The sequence below is a fragment of the Podarcis tiliguerta genome, assembly GCF_965153285.1.
Source record: "Podarcis tiliguerta genome assembly, chromosome: 5".
Classification (NCBI taxonomy): domain Eukaryota; kingdom Metazoa; phylum Chordata; class Lepidosauria; order Squamata; family Lacertidae; genus Podarcis; species Podarcis tiliguerta.
Genome location: NC_139538.1, coordinates 54,192,191 through 54,211,423, shown reverse-complemented (window position 1 = coordinate 54,211,423; position 19,233 = coordinate 54,192,191). Strand labels below are relative to the sequence as shown.

The following is a 19,233-nucleotide window of genomic DNA, read 5'->3' as shown; positions in this document are numbered from 1 at the left end:
GTTAATTAATAATGATATAAACTGACCCAGCATGGTTGTTGATTTTTAATGTAAACTTTTATGATAAAAATTTATCACAGAAGTTCATGTAGTTAGAACCACATTTTTATACCAGTAGAGTTTAACAAAATCCCAATACACACACACATACACACACATACATTTATATGGTCTTTTCAGCGTGAATTTTACATAAGAAAAATATCATACAACAGTTGATATGCCTTCACACAACACAAGCCATTGTAAACAGAACAGGCAACACAGGCCCCTTATTGATTTATTTTTTAAAAAATACATAATCAGGTAAATGTACAAAACAATCACTTCTTATCGTTGTGGAATCCAAGAATGACTGGAAATCAAAATAAGGATGATAATGGAAATCTATATATGCAGAAGATTCTATATATCTGAAATACAGAAGAATAGGAGAAATAATGTTGGCATAAGCTGTTTGGCCAATACCTGAAAATGAGTTGCATCTAGACTTTTCTTCCTCCAAGAGCAGCATCCCCAGAGCAGAATTCAACTCAGACAGACTCTTTAACTGGTGCAGGGTGGTGAGAGAAACTCTACTACAGTCCACACCGCTACCTCCCGCATAGTTCCAGACCATTGGCTCATAAACTGTTTCATTGAGGGAAGGAATATTTCTGCCTGAAGAAGGCAAAGTCTGATTCCAACCCGTAACTTTAGTTCTGCAACCAGAATTTTCTTATCACGTGAGGTAGGCTCCCATAAATGCTGTTCCCTTGATATGCAGAACTATGCCAGATAGTTATGGTTTCTCAAACTTTATAGGTTTAAATGTAAGAATGGAACTGAGAAATGTAATCTCATGGGATTCGAAAGATACAGCAGTAAAGTGTGGGTGGGTGGGGGGACCGGACCTCAAAGTTGCATCCTCCCCTTCAACCACCTTCTGTTTCTATACATCCTTGGAATTTGCCATATTTGGTTCCCAATAGTTTCTGAACTCATTTTCATTTCCAAACTACTGAGAAATTGATCACTTAATTTCATTATTGACAAGCTGTGATAAATGCTAGGTTGTCATAAAAGGCATTATTGGTCTAGTTGAGTGATTGACAGAGGAAGTCCAAATAAAGGCCACATTACACTGATGGATCTCTAATGTTTGGACACTTCTTTCAGAGCCTTGTCCTGCCTTTTGCTTTGCAACAACTTTCCGGAGGATATGCTGCTACTCACCACTTGCCTAGGAGCCAACACCTCACCACATGAAAATGGCATGTAAATTAGCTCCAAGATTCCTCATACCATTGACACTCACACTTGCAGAAAAAGAAGAAAATACTAGAGCAGGCATGGCCAAACGTGGCCCTCCAGCTGTTTTGGGACTACAACTCCCTTCATCCCAAGCTGTCAGGGAACAGCCATCAGAGCTGGAGGCGGAGAGAAGGCTCCAGAGGGATGCTGGAGAGGGTCCCAGCAGGGAGAGAGGCAGCCCATCCGCTGGGGAAGGAAATCAGCGTAACACCAGTGGAGAAGGGGGGCAGATGGGGGAATCGGAGAGGTGGCTCCAGGACTCCTCGCCGGAGACCAGCGGAGAGAGCACGGGTACTCCGCTGCCCACACCCACCCTGCGCAGAAGACTTCCGCGCAGGGAGAGTAGGAGAAGACTGGGTGTCAAACAGCTTTTATGCTGGAAGAGGTTCAAGAAACACCCACTGACGGATTCTGCCAGCGACTGAGGCAGCCACGAAACTTGAGGCTGTCCAGACAGAAAGGGTTCAACCAGGTAACCTAGCCAGGAGTGGCGGCAACTTATGCACAAGCAACCCCTAGAACCATTGCACTAGCTAACAGGACCAGTGGTCAGGGATGATGGAAATTGTAGTCCCAAAACAGCTGGAAGACCAAGTTTGGCCATGCCTGTACTAGAGTATTAATTATGCCAATAAATGCTGAATGAATGAATGAGTACTAGGGTATTAGTAACACATAAAGTGGGATCTTAAATCCTAGGCATGAAAGCCTTCAGTGAAATACAATTGTATTTGACTGGGACAATATATATCAAATATCACTAGAATAAATATTAAATGTTACATTCCTTTGAGAATTCTGATACGTAACTCACAAAGATATGAGTATTTCACCCTGAAATCGTCTTTACAAAAATAGCCATAGAAGTAAATGCCTTAGGTTTATAAATACAGTTTGCAAATCAAGGCACCGATCCATTATCCCCACCCCCTTTACTTTCAAGGCAATTTGTGATCAATAAATGTTTTCCTACAGGGAAGCTCACTTTGTTCTGCTCTAGCAGTTGTGCACCAATTTACTTTGTGGTTATTATGAAGGACAACTTCATAACAGTACAATGATTTCATTAAGGTCTGACCACTTAGTATCTCTTTATATCTACCACTGACGTGATACAGAAAAATGTGCCATTCTGAAGCCAGTTACCTCCTAAACAGAATCCACTCCTATAGCCTTTCCTTGCCATTGAAGCTTATAGAGCAGGCCCTATAGATGTTATTGGATTCCATCTCCCTTTCAGCACCCATTGGCCATGCTGGGGTTGACGTGAGTTTGAATCCAAATTCCAATCCCTGCAATATTTGCACCCCAGAGCTTACACAATGAAGTCCACTTAAAAAGGGATAGGCTTGGGTTTTATTCAATTTTTTGAGTCCACAGTCATGCCATCAACACAGCATTATGCTATCATGATGGTGTGTAGCATATGCCAGAACCACAAGAGCCAATTCACTATAGCCCTTTCCAGAAAATCTCTTCCATGCATTCACTTAACACAAGACGGGGGAATGGAACATAGGAAACAGACTTATACTCAGTCAGCCTGTTAGTTCAACTAGATTAGTGTTAGGTATGCTGACTGGCAGTGGCTCTCCAGGGTTTCAGACCAGAGACATTCCCTTCTGCATGCAAAGCAGATGTTCTTCACGGAGCTATCAACCTTCCCTAGCTGGGTTTGGGCCTGCTACTCATGTGCACTATCCATGCCCCCAGGAGCTGTGTGTCTGATGGGAGTGTGAAAGGGGGGTCTAGGTGCAAAGAGTCTCTGAAAAGGGCTCTTCTTTGCAAGTAGAAGCCCTGTGGGGTCAGCAGGTGTGCTCACTGGACATGTGAGGCAGGCAGTTGTCTGATGAGGGCTTGCGTCTTTAATTTTTACCTGTCATTCCCAAACTGGAGTATCCAACAGCTTATGGAGCAGGGAGTGTGGTCTGGGAATTGAGAGATCCACTACTGCCCCAGAAATAGCTCACACAGCTCTTCCTTAACCTGGAGTCCTCCAGATGTTTTCGACCACAACTCATATCATTCCTAACCATTCGCCCTGCTAGCTGGTGCCAATGAGAGATTCCAAAACATTTAGAGGGCACTACATGGAGGAATACTGCCTACCTGGCATGACTGAAGCTCTGGTGCAAGGATAGGAAGCCTGTGGCCCTACAGGTGCTGTTGGACTCCAACTCTCATCAGCCCCAGCCAGGATGTCTAATGGTCAGGGATGATGGGACAGGGAGTCCAGCAACATCTGGAGGGCCCCAGGTTCCCCATGCCTGCGCTAAGAAATTGCTTTTGCCTTTCTATGTTTTCTCCAAAACTAGGTCCTAGCATTTATATTTATCAAGGTACAATGCCAAGATTTTGGCTGCAAATGCTCCAAATAGATGTGCTTGGCAAACATATTAACAGGAGGCTTTCTGCTGATTTCAGGAAGCTGTGAACCAGAATCAATAAATCGATCAACGGCAGAAAATATAATAGATGCTAGTACATTTAGCAAAGTGAATATAGTAATTCCACTTAATTGGTCATTCTCTTTTGTTTGTTTTTTTCATTATTGAAATGTTCCAGTGAAACCAGAAAGGTTTTTATGCTTTTAATGTTTGCACATTTGGGGGATGAATCCCCTTCCTTTCAAACACAGATAGCTTTAAACTCTATGAAGAAAGACAATATTTTTCTAGCACCCCAAGAAGAACATTGACAAAACAAACTTTTTCATATAATTTTTTTTTCAGTACGTACGTCAACATATTGACTCGAGCCTTTGGGTATACAGTAGCTATGTGCAATAACATGTCTGTTTTACTACACAGAGTTACTTGCACTGGCATGCATGGCATCAGACTCATGTTATAATATCACCTGTGGATCTGCTTTTCAATACAATACAACCATGGCCCATTAGGATGACAACCTGCTGCATAAATATAGACATACTCATGACAAATGGTCACAAATATTATAGCTCATTAGCTCAATATTATTCCTCTTTCTCTCTTTTTAAAAATAATTTTATAATATACAAAATCCATAAACAAGAATTTACATGTACTCAACAATTATTATGGTGAACAGAAAATCACACTTATATATATTTTAAAAAGTCTAAAGCTGCTAAAAAAAGCTTCACCCTGCTCTTTCCTTCCACACACCCATCCATCAATGAACATATAACATAAAAAATATTGAGACTAACACAAATTATATTAATCATATATTGAACAAGGAACAGTTAAGGCTGAATTATTATTCTGCTTAGCCCACTCATATGGGCTTAAATATTCAGTTATCCCAAAGGAATTATCTCCTGATCCTCCAAACACATTGCTTACAAGTACTCTAAATATTATGGGTAATCTTATTAAAGCTCAGCTACAGTTGATCACAGAATCAGTGTCACTGACTTATAGCATTGAAAAGAGATTTTTTTTATATTTCATCTTCTATGTCTTCTGTTTGACTGTCAATACAATACTAAATATTGCATAAGCAAAGTTGACTAAAATACCATTGGTTTCTGAATATTTGGCCGAGGCTATTGTCCTCCTATTTTTCTAGTAACTATCAGGGAAAGCCAAAGTATTTTCAAAAAATGAAAACTTAAATGCTTAAGGACTGCACATCACCCACCATTTGTGATCTGCACCATCCAGGAAGCAATAGCAAAAACACCTTGATCCTGTATCACTAGAAGAATTTTAGACCCTACAAAGCATTGTAGGCATGGAACAGCAGCATGATTACTGTATCCAGGGATTTTGTGTTGGTTGGAAATTCCAATGTACTCACAGAGCTCATGATGTGCTCACTAGAATTTACCCAGTGACCACTTGAATGGAAAAGCCAATACAACACACCCATCAGGGATTATGGGACAGGGAGTCCAGAGTCAAGCTCTGGATATAGGTACAAATAATAAAACCATATATTTTCTTAAGTAATTTTAACTTGTGTTAATAAGCCAATGAGCCAAGCTACAAGAAATGTGGACAGAGACATCTTATAACACATTGCTCCTGAAAAGCTTTGCCATCAGTGGTGTACACATCAGAAAGGACATAGAGGGAAGGATGGAGAAACAAACAGACAGACAAAGAGATACCATGTGGAAAGGTAAGATGGAAGAGATGGAGAGAGCTGGGATAGAAGAGGAAATAAAAGAGTGGGATTTGTGATTAAAATCTTTGGGGGGAAAGCGGGTTGAAGGGAGATATGAAGGGTGTTGATTGGGGAGTCAGTACTGGAGGAAAGTGAATTCTTAAAAATGAGACCAGCAGATAAACGCTATTCTTCCATGAATTGCTGATGAATTTGGGAAATATTGTGTACAAAGGTGTTATGAGTCAAAACCTTGGTTGCAAGCACCTACTCGCATGTGCGAACTCTTTAAGAAAATTCCTATCCATTCACAGGAAATGGGTGCTGTTGTTTTAAAAGGGGAGCATTCAAATACTTAACCACCCACCCCAGGCTGAAATGGTATAGTTGCAGATGAGCTGCACAATGTGATTCTCCTGGTTACATAGCTCAGCTAGAAATCTACTGGAGTTAGAAGATATATCTGATTCTGTTTTTTAACATATTAATGCACAATATTCACCCACAGCTTAATTTGAAAAACACAAGTAGGAAAGTACACACCTAATTGAGTTTGACTATAGAATTAAGACATGAATATTCAAATATCTCATCAGTGTGTTTTTCTTAAAGCTGCAAGGTTGCTAGGGGCTAATATCCAGATCTATTTACACATTGCATGCAAGATGCAGCAATGGATGCCCAAAATGTGTTAACTGCACAATGTGGTAACAGATAACAAAATTACATATTACAGGCTGTTATCTACTTTGTGTCATGTGTTGTGCATTATTAAAATAGTTCAGTCTAACTAATGGATGTAACTGGCATTAATATAACAATAAATCAATTTACATACAATGTACAAAATTTTCATAAAATGTGCACATTTTATGTATCAGTTCATGAACGTACAGGTCCTGGCATTTAGTTCTCATGGTGCAGGGAAGTCTAAGGTAAGGTAAAGGTAAAGGAACCCTGGACAGTTAAGTCCAGTCAAAGGTGACTATGGGCTTGCAGTGCTCATCTCGCTTTCAGGCCGAGGGAGCCGGCGTTTGTCCACAGACAGCTTTCTGGGTCATGTGGCCAGCATGACTAAACTGCTTCTGGTGCAACAGAACACCGTGACAGAAGCCAGAGAGCACGAAAATGCTGTTTACCTTCCCATCACAGCGGTACCTATTTATCTACTTTCACTGGCATGCTTTTGAACTGCTAGGCAGGAGCTGGGACAGAGCAACAGGAGCTTACCCCATTGTGCGGATTCAAACCGCTAACCTTCTGAACAGCAAGTCCAAGAGGCTCAGTGGTTTAGACCACAGTGCCACCCTCATGAAGACAAACCACACAGAGGCTGGTATGTCTGATGCTCTAATGGCTAATTTACTCATTTAATGAGCCTTAGTATACTTGTCTCCAATGTTTTCTCTGCTTGACTATATTCTGCCAAAGAGGCAGAGGCTCTTTGGGGATTCAGAACAGAATCAACACACAAATGGGGTGAAGGTTAAATATTTTATTAAACAGCCCAAATAAATCTACAAAGAGTTGCCATTATCTTAAGGCCCTCTGGTGGTTTGGGGTGTCAGTCAGCAATGGACACGACTCTTGAGGCTGAGCTGGTGGCCAGTATGCATCACTATCCAGATAGCCTCACATAGGAACTCAACCAACTTCTGTGCTCTTGGGACTTATATATTATTGGGGTTACGTAAGCCACAGCTAACATTCACAGGTGGGGTTTGGGTGACACCTCTGTTCTCACCCAAGATAAAAGCTACTTCGTTCTTGGGAGACAGATAACGTAAACAACTTCTAAGGCTAGCCAATACTGTATGAAACCTATCCGAAAGACTAAAATATCCTCATGGTGCCACCTCAACATAACCAGCTGTAAGAAACTACTATTATATGGAATAATAGGAAACAAACAGAATTAGCTTCTTAAAGATCCCAATCCCACAAGATCTTAAGGCATTAGCTGCTCAGGAGAGGGGCTATTGCTGGGCACTATCTCCTCAAAATCATAACGGCCTTCCACAATGTGGAAATACAGACTGTAAGTAGAACCCAGGGTTGTGCATTTCATTTTGGGAGGAGAAATGGGGGGGACAGGAATGCCAACTTGACTAAAATATTGGGGAGCAGATAAGCCTCGCCTCACATAATCAACCACAAGATACGCAAACACACACCCTTTGAACGGCAATGCCCATCAACTTGGGGGGGGGGGTCAATCCACTTCAAATATTTTATTGAGGGAATCAAAGGGATCTCAGCCCTTAGGAGTTGGCTCCTGTGCAGGGGGAACCAAAAGAAAAGCGCAGTGCTTTTTTTTCCCTAAAAAAAAATGTTTAGGGTTACTCTCATTTTCCTACTCATATTGAAATACTGCCCCTCAATGAGGCCAAACTTAGATTCACAAAATGTTTAGGGGTATGCGAAAAAAGCACTGTTTAGGCACATTCTGAGCTTTATGCTGAGTCTGATATTCTACGGCAAATAGTTTAGTTACCCAGCCGTTTGTTAACAATATATCAGCCCTGAAATTAAACCATACATATGACAGGAAACCTAGACTACTTGCCATAGAATATTAGCAACAATACTCCAGAGACGAACCCCTATCTCCCCCAACCACTTAGATGCTTAATTTTAAAATGCTGCTTATAATTTATTTCAGCTTGCATAAAAGGGAAGGGGCTACATAACCATATTTGTTTTCTAGCACCCTCCAAAATGTGATCAGCAAAATGTTGAAATATTACTTTCCCCTGAATTTCAGCAGTTGGGTGTGTCCGTGGTATTGTGTTTCAGGCAGCCTGAAGAATTAGAACAATATGTTGGATATTCACACACACACACCTACACACACCTTTCTGTAAAGAAATTAAAATATTTTTCTCTCCTATAGGGATAATTGGCGGATACATGAACCCTAAAAGAGCTACAAGCTACAAGGGAGATATACTGCTCAAAATAACACATTCAACCAACATATGATTGAATAGGAAAATGTTTCTATTCCTTCTACCTTTTATCACTCTTAAGGTGAATCCATGCCAAAGGATCACTCTGTTGGGAACAGCCTGCATCCTATGCCTGGTGCGTGTCCACTACAGTAAAAATTGTAATTTATGCTTAGTTTCAAAGTTCCTTGAGATAGGGATCTTTAATTTTTTGGTTTTATTTTTGAGAGTTTGCTTATGTGTCTTACAATTTTTTTTAAATCTCTCTCTCTTCCCCCCTCCCATATATACATATGAGTACTGGGGACTCAGAGAATAGATTTTGCCATGCCAATGGCATGCTTGGATTTGTCTTATAGACATAGTCACCTCCTATGAGGACAGGCAGATATAAGTGCATGTTGAACTCCTACAAGCACGAGCCATTGGCAGGACACTAGAGCACATTTGTGCGACTTCAAAGTGGCCACACAGATGCAAGAAGACATCACAGACCCTCCAAGTGTCCCTGTTTTCCAGGGACGTCCCTGATTGAGAGAAGCCATCCCGATTTTTGGTTTGATCCAGGAATGCCCCACTTTTTATTAGGATGTCCCTATTTTCATTGAAGAAATGTTGGAGGGTACGAAGTTATCTGAACCCTGAGCCATCTGACGGCAGTCCTGTATAGGGAAGTTTTTTAAAAAATGTTTAATGTTTTTTTATATATGTTGCCAAGAGTGGCTGAGTCAACCCAGTAAGGTGTTCGGGGTATAAATAGTAAAATTATCATTATGGAGGGTATGACATCATGTTATTAAGTCTGAGTGTAAACACACCCATAGGTTCTTTTCCGTTCTCTGATAAGTCTTTCAATTATTTGTAAATCATCTCACCTCAGATAGAAGGTCCTCCAGTAAAGAATCAGAGCATGATGGTTCATCAGAATACAGAACTCCACATGACATATCCTGGGCAATGCAATTGAAGAGGGTGATGTCATCACATAGCAGAGGATGAAGTTCACCACTCCCTGACATGGCTATAATGCTGTACATGAACCAGGATTTCCATCGGCATGCCATTATGCATGAAGGCCCAGTTTTTGTGATTCTTCCCCCTGTTTTCTTTGGCCACCAGGACTTTAACAAAAATGACACCCACCTAATATATATATATATTCTGGACATGATTCAAAAATCATTGATTAAATTAACTGTGATCAATTTTTGGATCCGGTTTCTCTGAGGTCAGCGTTAGCAGTAGCAACAAACATTTTGGAATACTCAGCTGATCACAAACAAATAACATGGTTAAAACATTAAGGGAATGTTTGGGGATTGTATTCAACTAAGCTCTGCTCAGAGTATACCTATAGAAGTTAATTGATATAAGTAACTTAGGCCCATTAATTTCCGTGGATGTACTCAGAGTAGAACTTAGTTGGATACAACCATTTGACTTTGCACAATTTAGGAAGCATTTTAATACCACCTAGTTCAAAATTAGGGTTTAAGGACTGTCTAGTCCTCTTGATTTCTAAATCAACGTCATACAGTTCAGCCAAAGTTAGTTTTGGCTTGGCTTGAGATCTTGTACTTAGCTGTGAATGCCACACCTCAGAAAACAATCGTATGTGGGATTTTCCCTGCATAAGCTATTTTAACTCATTGGGATTTGTTCATGAGTAAACATAAAAGCCACTCCTTCTAGGTGCTGCTACCAAGCTACCAAGCTTTTGGTGCTTTTAGCACCAAAACCATGTGCTAAAAACAAGTGCTTTCTTAAGTGCTAAGATGCTTTTTGTTTTACTCCAAAGGCTGCCTTTCTGTTTCAGTAGAGGAAACTGCTCTGAATAGGCCCTTCTTTTTGAACCCATGAATTTAGTCCCCACCCCATGAAATTAAAGGGGCACATTTAACAGCTTTATATGTACAGTGGTATACATACAGGATTCTGAACTGAGGCATTAATAAGCAACAATTCTATCCCAATAAGCTTAACAAAACATAGTATCAGTCATACATCTCCTCCCAGTGTAGGTCTCATTGTTTCAGTGCTGAGGGTCTGGCTGACAAAACCCTATTCTTCCTTTATATTTGTAGACCCCATATATATCTGTAGACCCCAACCAGAATAAACATTTTCAGTGTTGTGAGCTTGAAAAATAGTTTAGGGGAAGTGTTTCAGCAGTGTTTTGTTTGCCACATGCTATCTTTGCTTAGGTATACATGCAATTCATCAAACATACTAAAACCAAAGCAAAATGTTAGTTTTCTGGAACACAGAAAGTACAGAAACCAGGATCCAGCCTAAGTGATACACTTCTAATGTCATTTTGATTTCAGTGGGATATCATTAAATGGGCTCTGAAAGGGCTTCACTTTAGCTGGATCAAAAATTCCCAATATTATTTCTTGAATCTCATATCTTTATTCACTTTTAAGTTTTTCACTATGCCAGATTTGAAGATTTGTAAACCACATCCTAATGTTATAACAGGCAAAGCCTGGGGAAATGATTGGCCTATTTAATGTTATTATCCTTTGATCTTGGTAGCAGACAATTTGGGTGAGTGGCAAAAAGGGTAAATTTGAGAAGGAGGAGACGAAGGAGGAGGAGGAAGTATGGCTCTCAAGAAATTGTACTGTGGCAGATTGTTGAAACCAAATAGGTTTTGCAGTGTAATCCTATGTATGCCTACAGAGAAGTAAATACAGGACTGGATTCTTCAATTATTATCTGGAACCGACCACAGCAAAAATGATTTGCTCAAAAGTGCAATCCTTGGGCTTTCCCCTACTTCTATATGACTTTCTGGCTTGTACTGAGTGCTATTAATAAGCTACAGCGTCAAAATAATCAGTGAAGCTACTTTTGTATGAATCACTGGAAGATGGCCTTGTAGGTCAAATATATAAAACCATTTAATTATGAAGTGGTAAGTATGCCAAACAAATACTGAAAGAAAAATGGGATTTACATGGTGGAATATCAGATGAACAGTGGGCAGTACTTGTTTTGATTAAATACTAAGTTGGTTGCAAGAGAACATTTAAGAAATCTTGTTACTAGTATCTTTAGCAGTTTAGCATTAGAAGCAACTTATAACACCAATGAAATCAATTATTCAGTTACAACCATCCTCTTACTTACTTTCATTGAAGCTGGAGATATCCCCATGACAGGCTCAGAGATACGAATTCAGCTTACAGTTGGTAATTAATTGAACAGCTTTGAAAGTGACCACAATAAAACACTTCCATCCACAGCACTGCCATTGTGCTCACAATTCATTTCAAAGGAAGAAGAAGATCATTATGCCATTAAACGGGGCAATTCATGTTTGCAAACGCTTCTTTGAGCACTGCAGTTTGTAGGAGTTGTGGATTGAGGCAACATTTTTCAGATCAGACTTCAGCAGTTGAACGATGCATTTTGGAGAAAAGAAATTCATAAACGTTCATGGAAATTATTTAGGTGCATCAGTTCAGATCAGGACATTCATATGTACAATGTGTGTGTGTGTGTGTGTGCGCACATGTGCACCCACAATGCCACTGAAGAATATACTTAGCATCTCCCTTGAAATCAATTATGGATTAAGAAAAAATAGCCCACACAATTGCCGTTTGTCTAATTCTAAGAGAAAATGATTTTCTTCCTTCCAACTCAACACAAAGCATAAAGGCAAATAGCCTATGCATCTTTGACAGAGAAGTCCCTTGTATGCTAATGCTTGAAAAAATCAATAGGAAATATGGATACTAAACAAAATTAGCAGAACTAGAAAATGGAAGGGAAACTCTCTTACAAATCCTATAGCATTTTTGTAGGGTGGGTGTTATTTGCTTGCTTTAAAATAAATTGTCCATCATGGTTACAGAAGGCATAGAAGGTAAACAGAGGCTTTTTTTTAGGCGTAGTGTTTTTATTTCATCTGAGGCCTGACCCAGCCCCTTCTTTATACACACCACTGGGTACACACAGCAATATGTGTACAGGGGTGGGATCAGTAATTAAGGGGATTCTCACACTGAAAGCAAACTATGCACAAGAGGAAAGAGAAGATGGGGCTGATGCCTGAATTATCCCTTTTCCTTCTGCATTTCTCGAAACTGAGTTTCTATTTTTAGAAACAAACTTTTAGAAAAGTAATTCCCAACATTCTTTAGTTTTGGAGTACTGCGTTCACTGGAAACAAAATATTTCCAGAGATTTTTCAAAAAAATAAATTTGGCTATAAGTGTCATACTTATTATTTTTATAACAAGCATTTTTTAAAAACAAACAAACAAACTTCTTACGTAAGTCTTTCTTCCTTTAAAAAAAATAGATTTAGCTAATCCTATCCTTATGGCATCTGTGCAAACACTTATATCTAGTTCTGAGCATTGATTAAGGAAACCTATGCAACATTTCTGTACATGTTCTTGAAGCAACCAACCAGGGCGTCACGATCAGACAGAAAACAAAGTTAGCTATTGCATTGTGAAGAGCATTACATTCTAGACTGCCAGCAGCCTACGCAAGCCAGAGCACTGCGGACATTAGACACTGACACTTTAAATGCAACAACACTTTAGGTATTTTCACAGTCAGGAAACCATTACAACATGGAAACATTTTGGGCAAAATGAGACACAGCTTCCTACTGTTTTGTTATAGTTTTGTTAACACACAACTGAGGAGGATCAGAAGTGTCTTGTGAAAATACTTGTACTCCTTCTGCAAGTATATCCCATTTCCCCCCAAACAGATGCAGACTATGGACTATATAGTCTAATCTATTGGTGGTCAACCATTTGAATGGTGGGTCACCAAGACCCATAAGTCTGCAGACTGGAAGCAGTGCAATCAGTAGCTGAAATTAAGAGTCACCCAGCTATGTCTCTTTTGATGTATGAAAGCAATTGTTCTGCAGCCTACCACAGGCAAGAGCATCATTTGACAAATGTAAATGCAACCATGGCTCAATAGTAGTTTCCTTCTGCACATAGAAAACCAGTGCAAACCTAGAGGGTGTGGATGAAACACCAACAGTGCAATCCTATGTATCACTACTCGGAAATAAATCCTATTATGTTCAGTGAGACTTACTCCCAGGTAAGTGTGTATAGGATTGCAGCCTAACAGTTTTATCTTAACAGGTTTATGTGTAGTTAGGTATGTGTGACTAAGTAGGGGCAATCTCAGGAAAAACTAGGAGTGATTGTCTTCACCTGATCACATAGTTGGCACGGTCACAGATGTCAATTTGCTGCCACACATCAAAACTGGCACAAATATTATCCAGTTTTTTGTTTGTTTGGGTGGTGGTGGGGAAATATGTAAACACAATCTCTTATCATTATCCATATCTAAACCCCCTTGAGGTTAGAATGTTGCTTTTTCCACACATTTTGTGAAATTGGTGGGGATCTTTGCAAACAAGATACTATCAGTACTAAAGATATCAGTACTAAAAGGCAGCCAACCTTGCTATGAAATTCGTTACCTAAGTTGCTGAAGACTTAAAAGGCAGGCTTTCCAAAATATTGTCAGCTGATCATCCTAATGGCACCAGCTATTGTTCCTTGACTGTTCCAGCATTAGGCTACATTGAATAAATAGTTTAACCTCAGCTCTTCAATCAGTTGCTTGCAAAATGTTTCGACTCTGTGATTCACTTGTGAGGGCTGATGAATTTATTGAGCTCCTTTTCAGCATCTTGTTTATTATGTCCTTCCATGTCTTCTTGTACTGGTGTCGTAACAAAGAGTACACAAAGGGATCTGAAACAGCTTTGCTGTAAGCCAGACACTTGGAAATAACTCCCCAGTGTGCGTTGATGGGGACTATGGATGATAATTCTACCAGTCTGTCAAGAAAAGAGTAAATATGATTGTCAGATAAGCATATCAAGGACCAGAGCCTCCTAATTAGACCAAAATTCAAACATTCTATTCCCACCAGCATTAAAGCCTCAGAGAATACTACAATTGTCCACAGTTATTGCTTGTCCACGGCATCTGGTATATGATGATGATAATAATAATAATAATAATAATAATAATAAAACTACTTATACTCCGCTCGTCTGACTGGGCCTCTGGGCGGCTTCCAAGACGATATGAAAAGCACAATAAAAGATCAAACATTAAAAATTTCCCTAAACAAGGCTGCCTTCATATGTCTTCTATAAGTCAGATAGTTGTTTATTTCCTTGACATCTGATGGCAGGGTGTTCCACAGGGAGGGCGCTGATACCGAGAAAGCCCTTTGCCTGGTTCCCTGTAACCTCACTTCTCTCAGGGAGGCAACCAGCAGAAGGCCCTCGGAGCTGGACCTCAATGTCCGGGCTGAATGATGGGGGTGGAGATGCTCCTTCAGGTATACTGGGCCAAGGCTATTTTGGGGTTTAAGGGTCAGCACTAACACTTTGAATTGTGCTTGGAAACCTACTGGGAGCCAATGTAGGTCTTTCAGGACTGGTGTTATATGGTCTCGGTGGCCACTCCAGGACACCAGTCTAGCTAAATTGCTTCTGAAAATACAGGAGACACCCCCAACGTGGTGCCCTCTGGATGCTTTGGACTACAATTCCCTTAATCCCTGACTATTTACCATACTGTCTGGGTTTTGATGGGACTCAACAACTGGAGGACATGAGGTTGTGGAAAGCTGACATAGAGGTTCCCATTTAGTTAACTTGACTGTATATGTACAGATACAAAAAACCAAAAAACTACCCATACTTTTATATCTGAATACCTATATCACCAACATGATATAGTTAGCACATACAAACAAATTGTGCTTATTGTCTCTGTATCTACTAAAGTACACAATTGCAGAGGAAAACCATACTGGGGACTGGCCTTTTTAAGGGAGATAGTTGCAGCCATCTCTATAAATGTACCTTTCCTTATTTCAAGAAAAAGATTATCCAGAGAAATGGGTATAGCTGACTCAATTGCATTTGAAATAATTCCCATGTGAAGGAGCACATTTATTATTCATTTAAAATATGCTGCTTATCTTTGTAAAACCAAGACAGCTTCAGTTAATTAAAACACTATACAAGATACCAAAAACATATAATAAAAATGAGACTAAAACAAAACAATTTCTGTTGGAGATGGGGGGGGGGAGTTTTTGCTTGTCTCTGAAAAGGCAAGCTAGCACGAAGAGCAGTGAATTTCAGAAATGGTATTTTGAAACTAGTAATCCATATGCAATTTTCAGGATTGGCTTCAGGACCTGTGGGGAAGCAGGTATGTGAAACACCCCACCTCCTAATACTTCCTGAAAAATCCCCATAGCAATGTTGTCTCTGTGAACATTGTCAGTCAAGGAATAATTCTGCAGACCCTCTGAACTGGACAATGTTCTCTATCCTGGCTGACCTAGTGAATTGCTGGAGTGTGCACTTGCCTACATAAACTACAGTGGCCAGATACAAACAAGGGCAGGGTTCTGCTGTTTTAATAGTTTGTATGGCAAGGTGTGCCTGTTAAATTTCTTCTTCTTCACAAGCATTTAAGGGGTGGGAGCCTGATGCTTTTTTCCCTATCTTAATATAAACTGAGAGTGGGGAGGAGAGATGAGAACAGGACACTTTTGAACCCTTGTGGATCCTTCCCCTACATAGATGTTTCACCTGTGTAGGGAAGAGTCATGCCCTAGGTGAACACTAGTCCCCTTGCACACCATTACTGCTATTGCAGAGGTAAATCAGAATGGACGCAGGAGCTGAGCTTATTTATAGGCACTGTTACCCAAGGGGAACATTTGAAGGTAATGGTATACTATTGATTTTAAAGTGAACAGTTAGTTCCACTTTCTTATAATTACTTTCTGTCAGATTCCAGATGGGATTTTTCTGTCACATGCTATGAGTGCCACTCTTGTGTGTAAGATCTCCATTAAGAAGCATTTCAATTTATGCAGGACATTCTGTGGTTTTTTTTTCTAGAAAGGCTTTCACTGAATAGGTTAAGGAAGTCACAATGTAGGAAAAAGCATAATTCATACTCTCATTGCTATCTGAATACTTTCCCCGCTCGAAAGGTAGAGTTATTGATATTCTGATGGAAGTTGATGAAAGCTCTGTGAATACCCTGAAACACTAAGATGCAAAGTGGTTTATATCTTACTTGCTATCAATCAATGTTATGAATTCCAGCTAACCTTTTATAAAAGAACATCGAGAAGAAATGGCCTTCAAAGGCGAGGGAGAGTTTAGACACTTATTACTACATTTCCTTGAGTGCCTTTCCTTTCCCCTCAAATTTTCATACCATACATACAACACTTGGAAATACAACTGATAATGTTTTTATTTTTAAATTGTGTCTGTGTCTTATATCCCACTGGATATAATTTATATATTTGCACTCTAATTGAGATAATTAGCTCTACGTGCAGAAGCATATGCTCATGGACTTAAATTAGATGCTTATCCAAATGCAGGTGTCATTTACGGAACCAGGCACAGTGTGCCCAGGCCATCAGGATGGGGAGAGGGAATGAGAAATAAGGAGAAATAATGACAAGGGATCACAAGCACGGGATCAAAATGGCCCCAACATTGTTGATTGCAGATATCAGTAGGTTTTGGCATAAGCATTAGGTGTATATCCTGAACCAGCTAACCTACTTGTTGGTGATTTCCCTTCAGGGTCAATCCCTATGGTGCTAATCAATTCTGGGTAATCCCTCTGGAACGCAAATTTGGGGATTCTATGGCCCATTAGCCCTTGTCTGGGCATCCACCCCCCTGGACTCTTTTAACTGGGTATCCTGAAACTTTGACCAATGAAACGGGGGTTAATGAAATGGGGCTGAATGAAGCCAGGTTTGGGGAGGCTTCTCCCAGGTCTGCCCTGACCTTCCCACCCCTAAACTTGCATGCAGTTGGGCAATTAAAATTTTAAAGTTTCACGGTGGGACCTGCCCTCCCATGCAACCAGTGGAGGAGTTTTGTGGGCTGTCAGGTCTTGTGAGGGCAAGCAGATGCCGCTCTGTAATACCTGCGGCCACACTGGGCCACAACTGACACACACACACACTTGTTGGAACTGGTAAGCAGGCTTTATTCACCCTATATTGTTTTCAGTCAGGTGTATGCTCAGATCCACATCAAAATGCACATTTCCATCCATATTCTGATGCAATTGATCCTGTATGATTCCAGCTGAATAACTCCAGTTAAATGTGAAATATCCCTATTTTCCCCATACATCCATACAAATAGTTTTTAAAGCAGTTTTTCAGCTAATAGTAGATTTGGGGCAGGTTCATTGCTCAATGGTAGAGAATCTGCCTCGCATGCAGAAGGTTTTAAGTTTAGTCCCTGGCATCTCCAGGTAGGGCTTTTAAAAATGCTTTTTAAAACAAACATTTTGAAAAATACATTGAAATTGCCATAACTCACCATTGCCATCTAGTGTCACATTTGTATGCTGCAGTTTACAACACACTTAAAACGTTTATTTGCAGCTGTATAGCTGAGTCCTCAGTTCTGGCACCTCTCAGGTGACTGCCATGTCCATTATAAGAGAACAAGGGAGGCATTGATGGTGAGTTACGGCACCTCTTTTTCTAGAAAAATGGCACTGCATATATGTATTGGATTTCACTACCAGTAACGCTACCTAGTTTGTAAAATCAGTAGCAACTTACATGTAAACTTAAAGGTGGCTGAAATTTAATAAACACTTATTTAATAAGCACCTATAACACTGACGTTTAACAATGGATTGCATGGGGGGGGCAGTCTTTCACACTAGAATCAATGGACCTTGAATGTGGACATATTAAGCATATATTGAGTCAGACTGTGAGTTCATCTAACCCAGTATCATCTATACTGCCTAGACTGACTGTCAGTGGCTGTTTAGGGTCTCAGACAGGGATCTTTCTTAGCCCAACCTGAAGATACCAAAGATTGAATCTAGGTCCTCTTGGGTACAAAGCATTATTATTTATTAAATTGTTTATTAAAAGTGTTAGCTGCTTTATCTTGCCCAAGGCAACCCAAAGCGCTTTCAACCAGACAAGCACATGCTGTATTGCTGAACTACATCCCCCCTCCAAGTATTTGATTTTTATTTAATAAGCACTTCTGAGTATCCATCCACTAAAAAAAAATAAAAAATGGAAGTGGAAGAAAGGTGAGTGACAAGCTGCCTACAGTCTTGACTTTTATCAGGGCGCTGAACATTGCTGTTAATCCCACTCCAAGTTTAATGGGTGCCAAGATATTATCATTTTTTCCATGAAGCGCTTGGTCAAAAATAAATCAACACATTCCAAATGTTCAGAGAAGCTAACATAGCCTTTTAGCTCATTCCCTCTTATGTTGCTTCTGAAGCACAGTAATCCACATTTCAATAATTCATTTCCACCTGGCCAATTTTGAGTGAGGTTTATAAATGCAGAGGGTTTTTTCCCCCTTTTCTTTCTTGCTTCTTGCCTGCAACATAGCAACAAAGCAGGGGTTTCTGTGAACCTTTCTGATACTGGATGCAAAAATGTTCATAATTCAATAAGGAATGTCATAATATCTATTATTTATTTATTTCACAATTGTCATTCAAAATTAACATCGTTGTGCATCTTCTAGCACTTATTAATCAGGAATAAGCTGTGAACAGCAATACTGGTTTGTAGCTCCAGGTCTGAAAAACTGTGATATGACCTGTTTGTGGTGAACTTTTCCCATAAGACTGATGCATTTTAAGAATATGGAGAGGCAACCTCAAATGTTATTCCACAATGGCTTCTAAATGTTGGGGTGGTGTGCAAAAAAGGGGGTATCACCAGTTATAGCTGAAGGGGGCCAAGAAACATTGTGGAAGAGAGCAGATACAGTAAATGACAAAATTCAAAGGGCTCTTGGATATTATCAGAATTAAATTGTCCAAACAGTCTT

At 39.9% G+C, this 19,233-nt stretch overlaps 1 protein-coding gene across 2 annotated transcripts in view; it reads right to left on the bottom strand.

The window, feature by feature from the left end:
• GPR26 (G protein-coupled receptor 26) overlaps positions 1 to 19,233 on the bottom strand; it is a 38,115-nt gene that overhangs the window by 7,211 nt on the left and 11,671 nt on the right. The window contains exon 3 of one of the 2 annotated variants that reach the window (XR_014511332.1): positions 10,262 to 14,175. Coding sequence is in view for 1 of the 2 variants with exons in the window: in XM_083440690.1 (XP_083296816.1) it covers positions 13,944 to 14,175 (232 nt within the window). In the remaining variant the exon portion in view is untranslated. Of the gene's footprint in view, positions 1 to 10,073; positions 14,176 to 19,233 lie in introns of those variants that run through there. The other variant, XM_083440690.1, reaches the window with a different exon arrangement.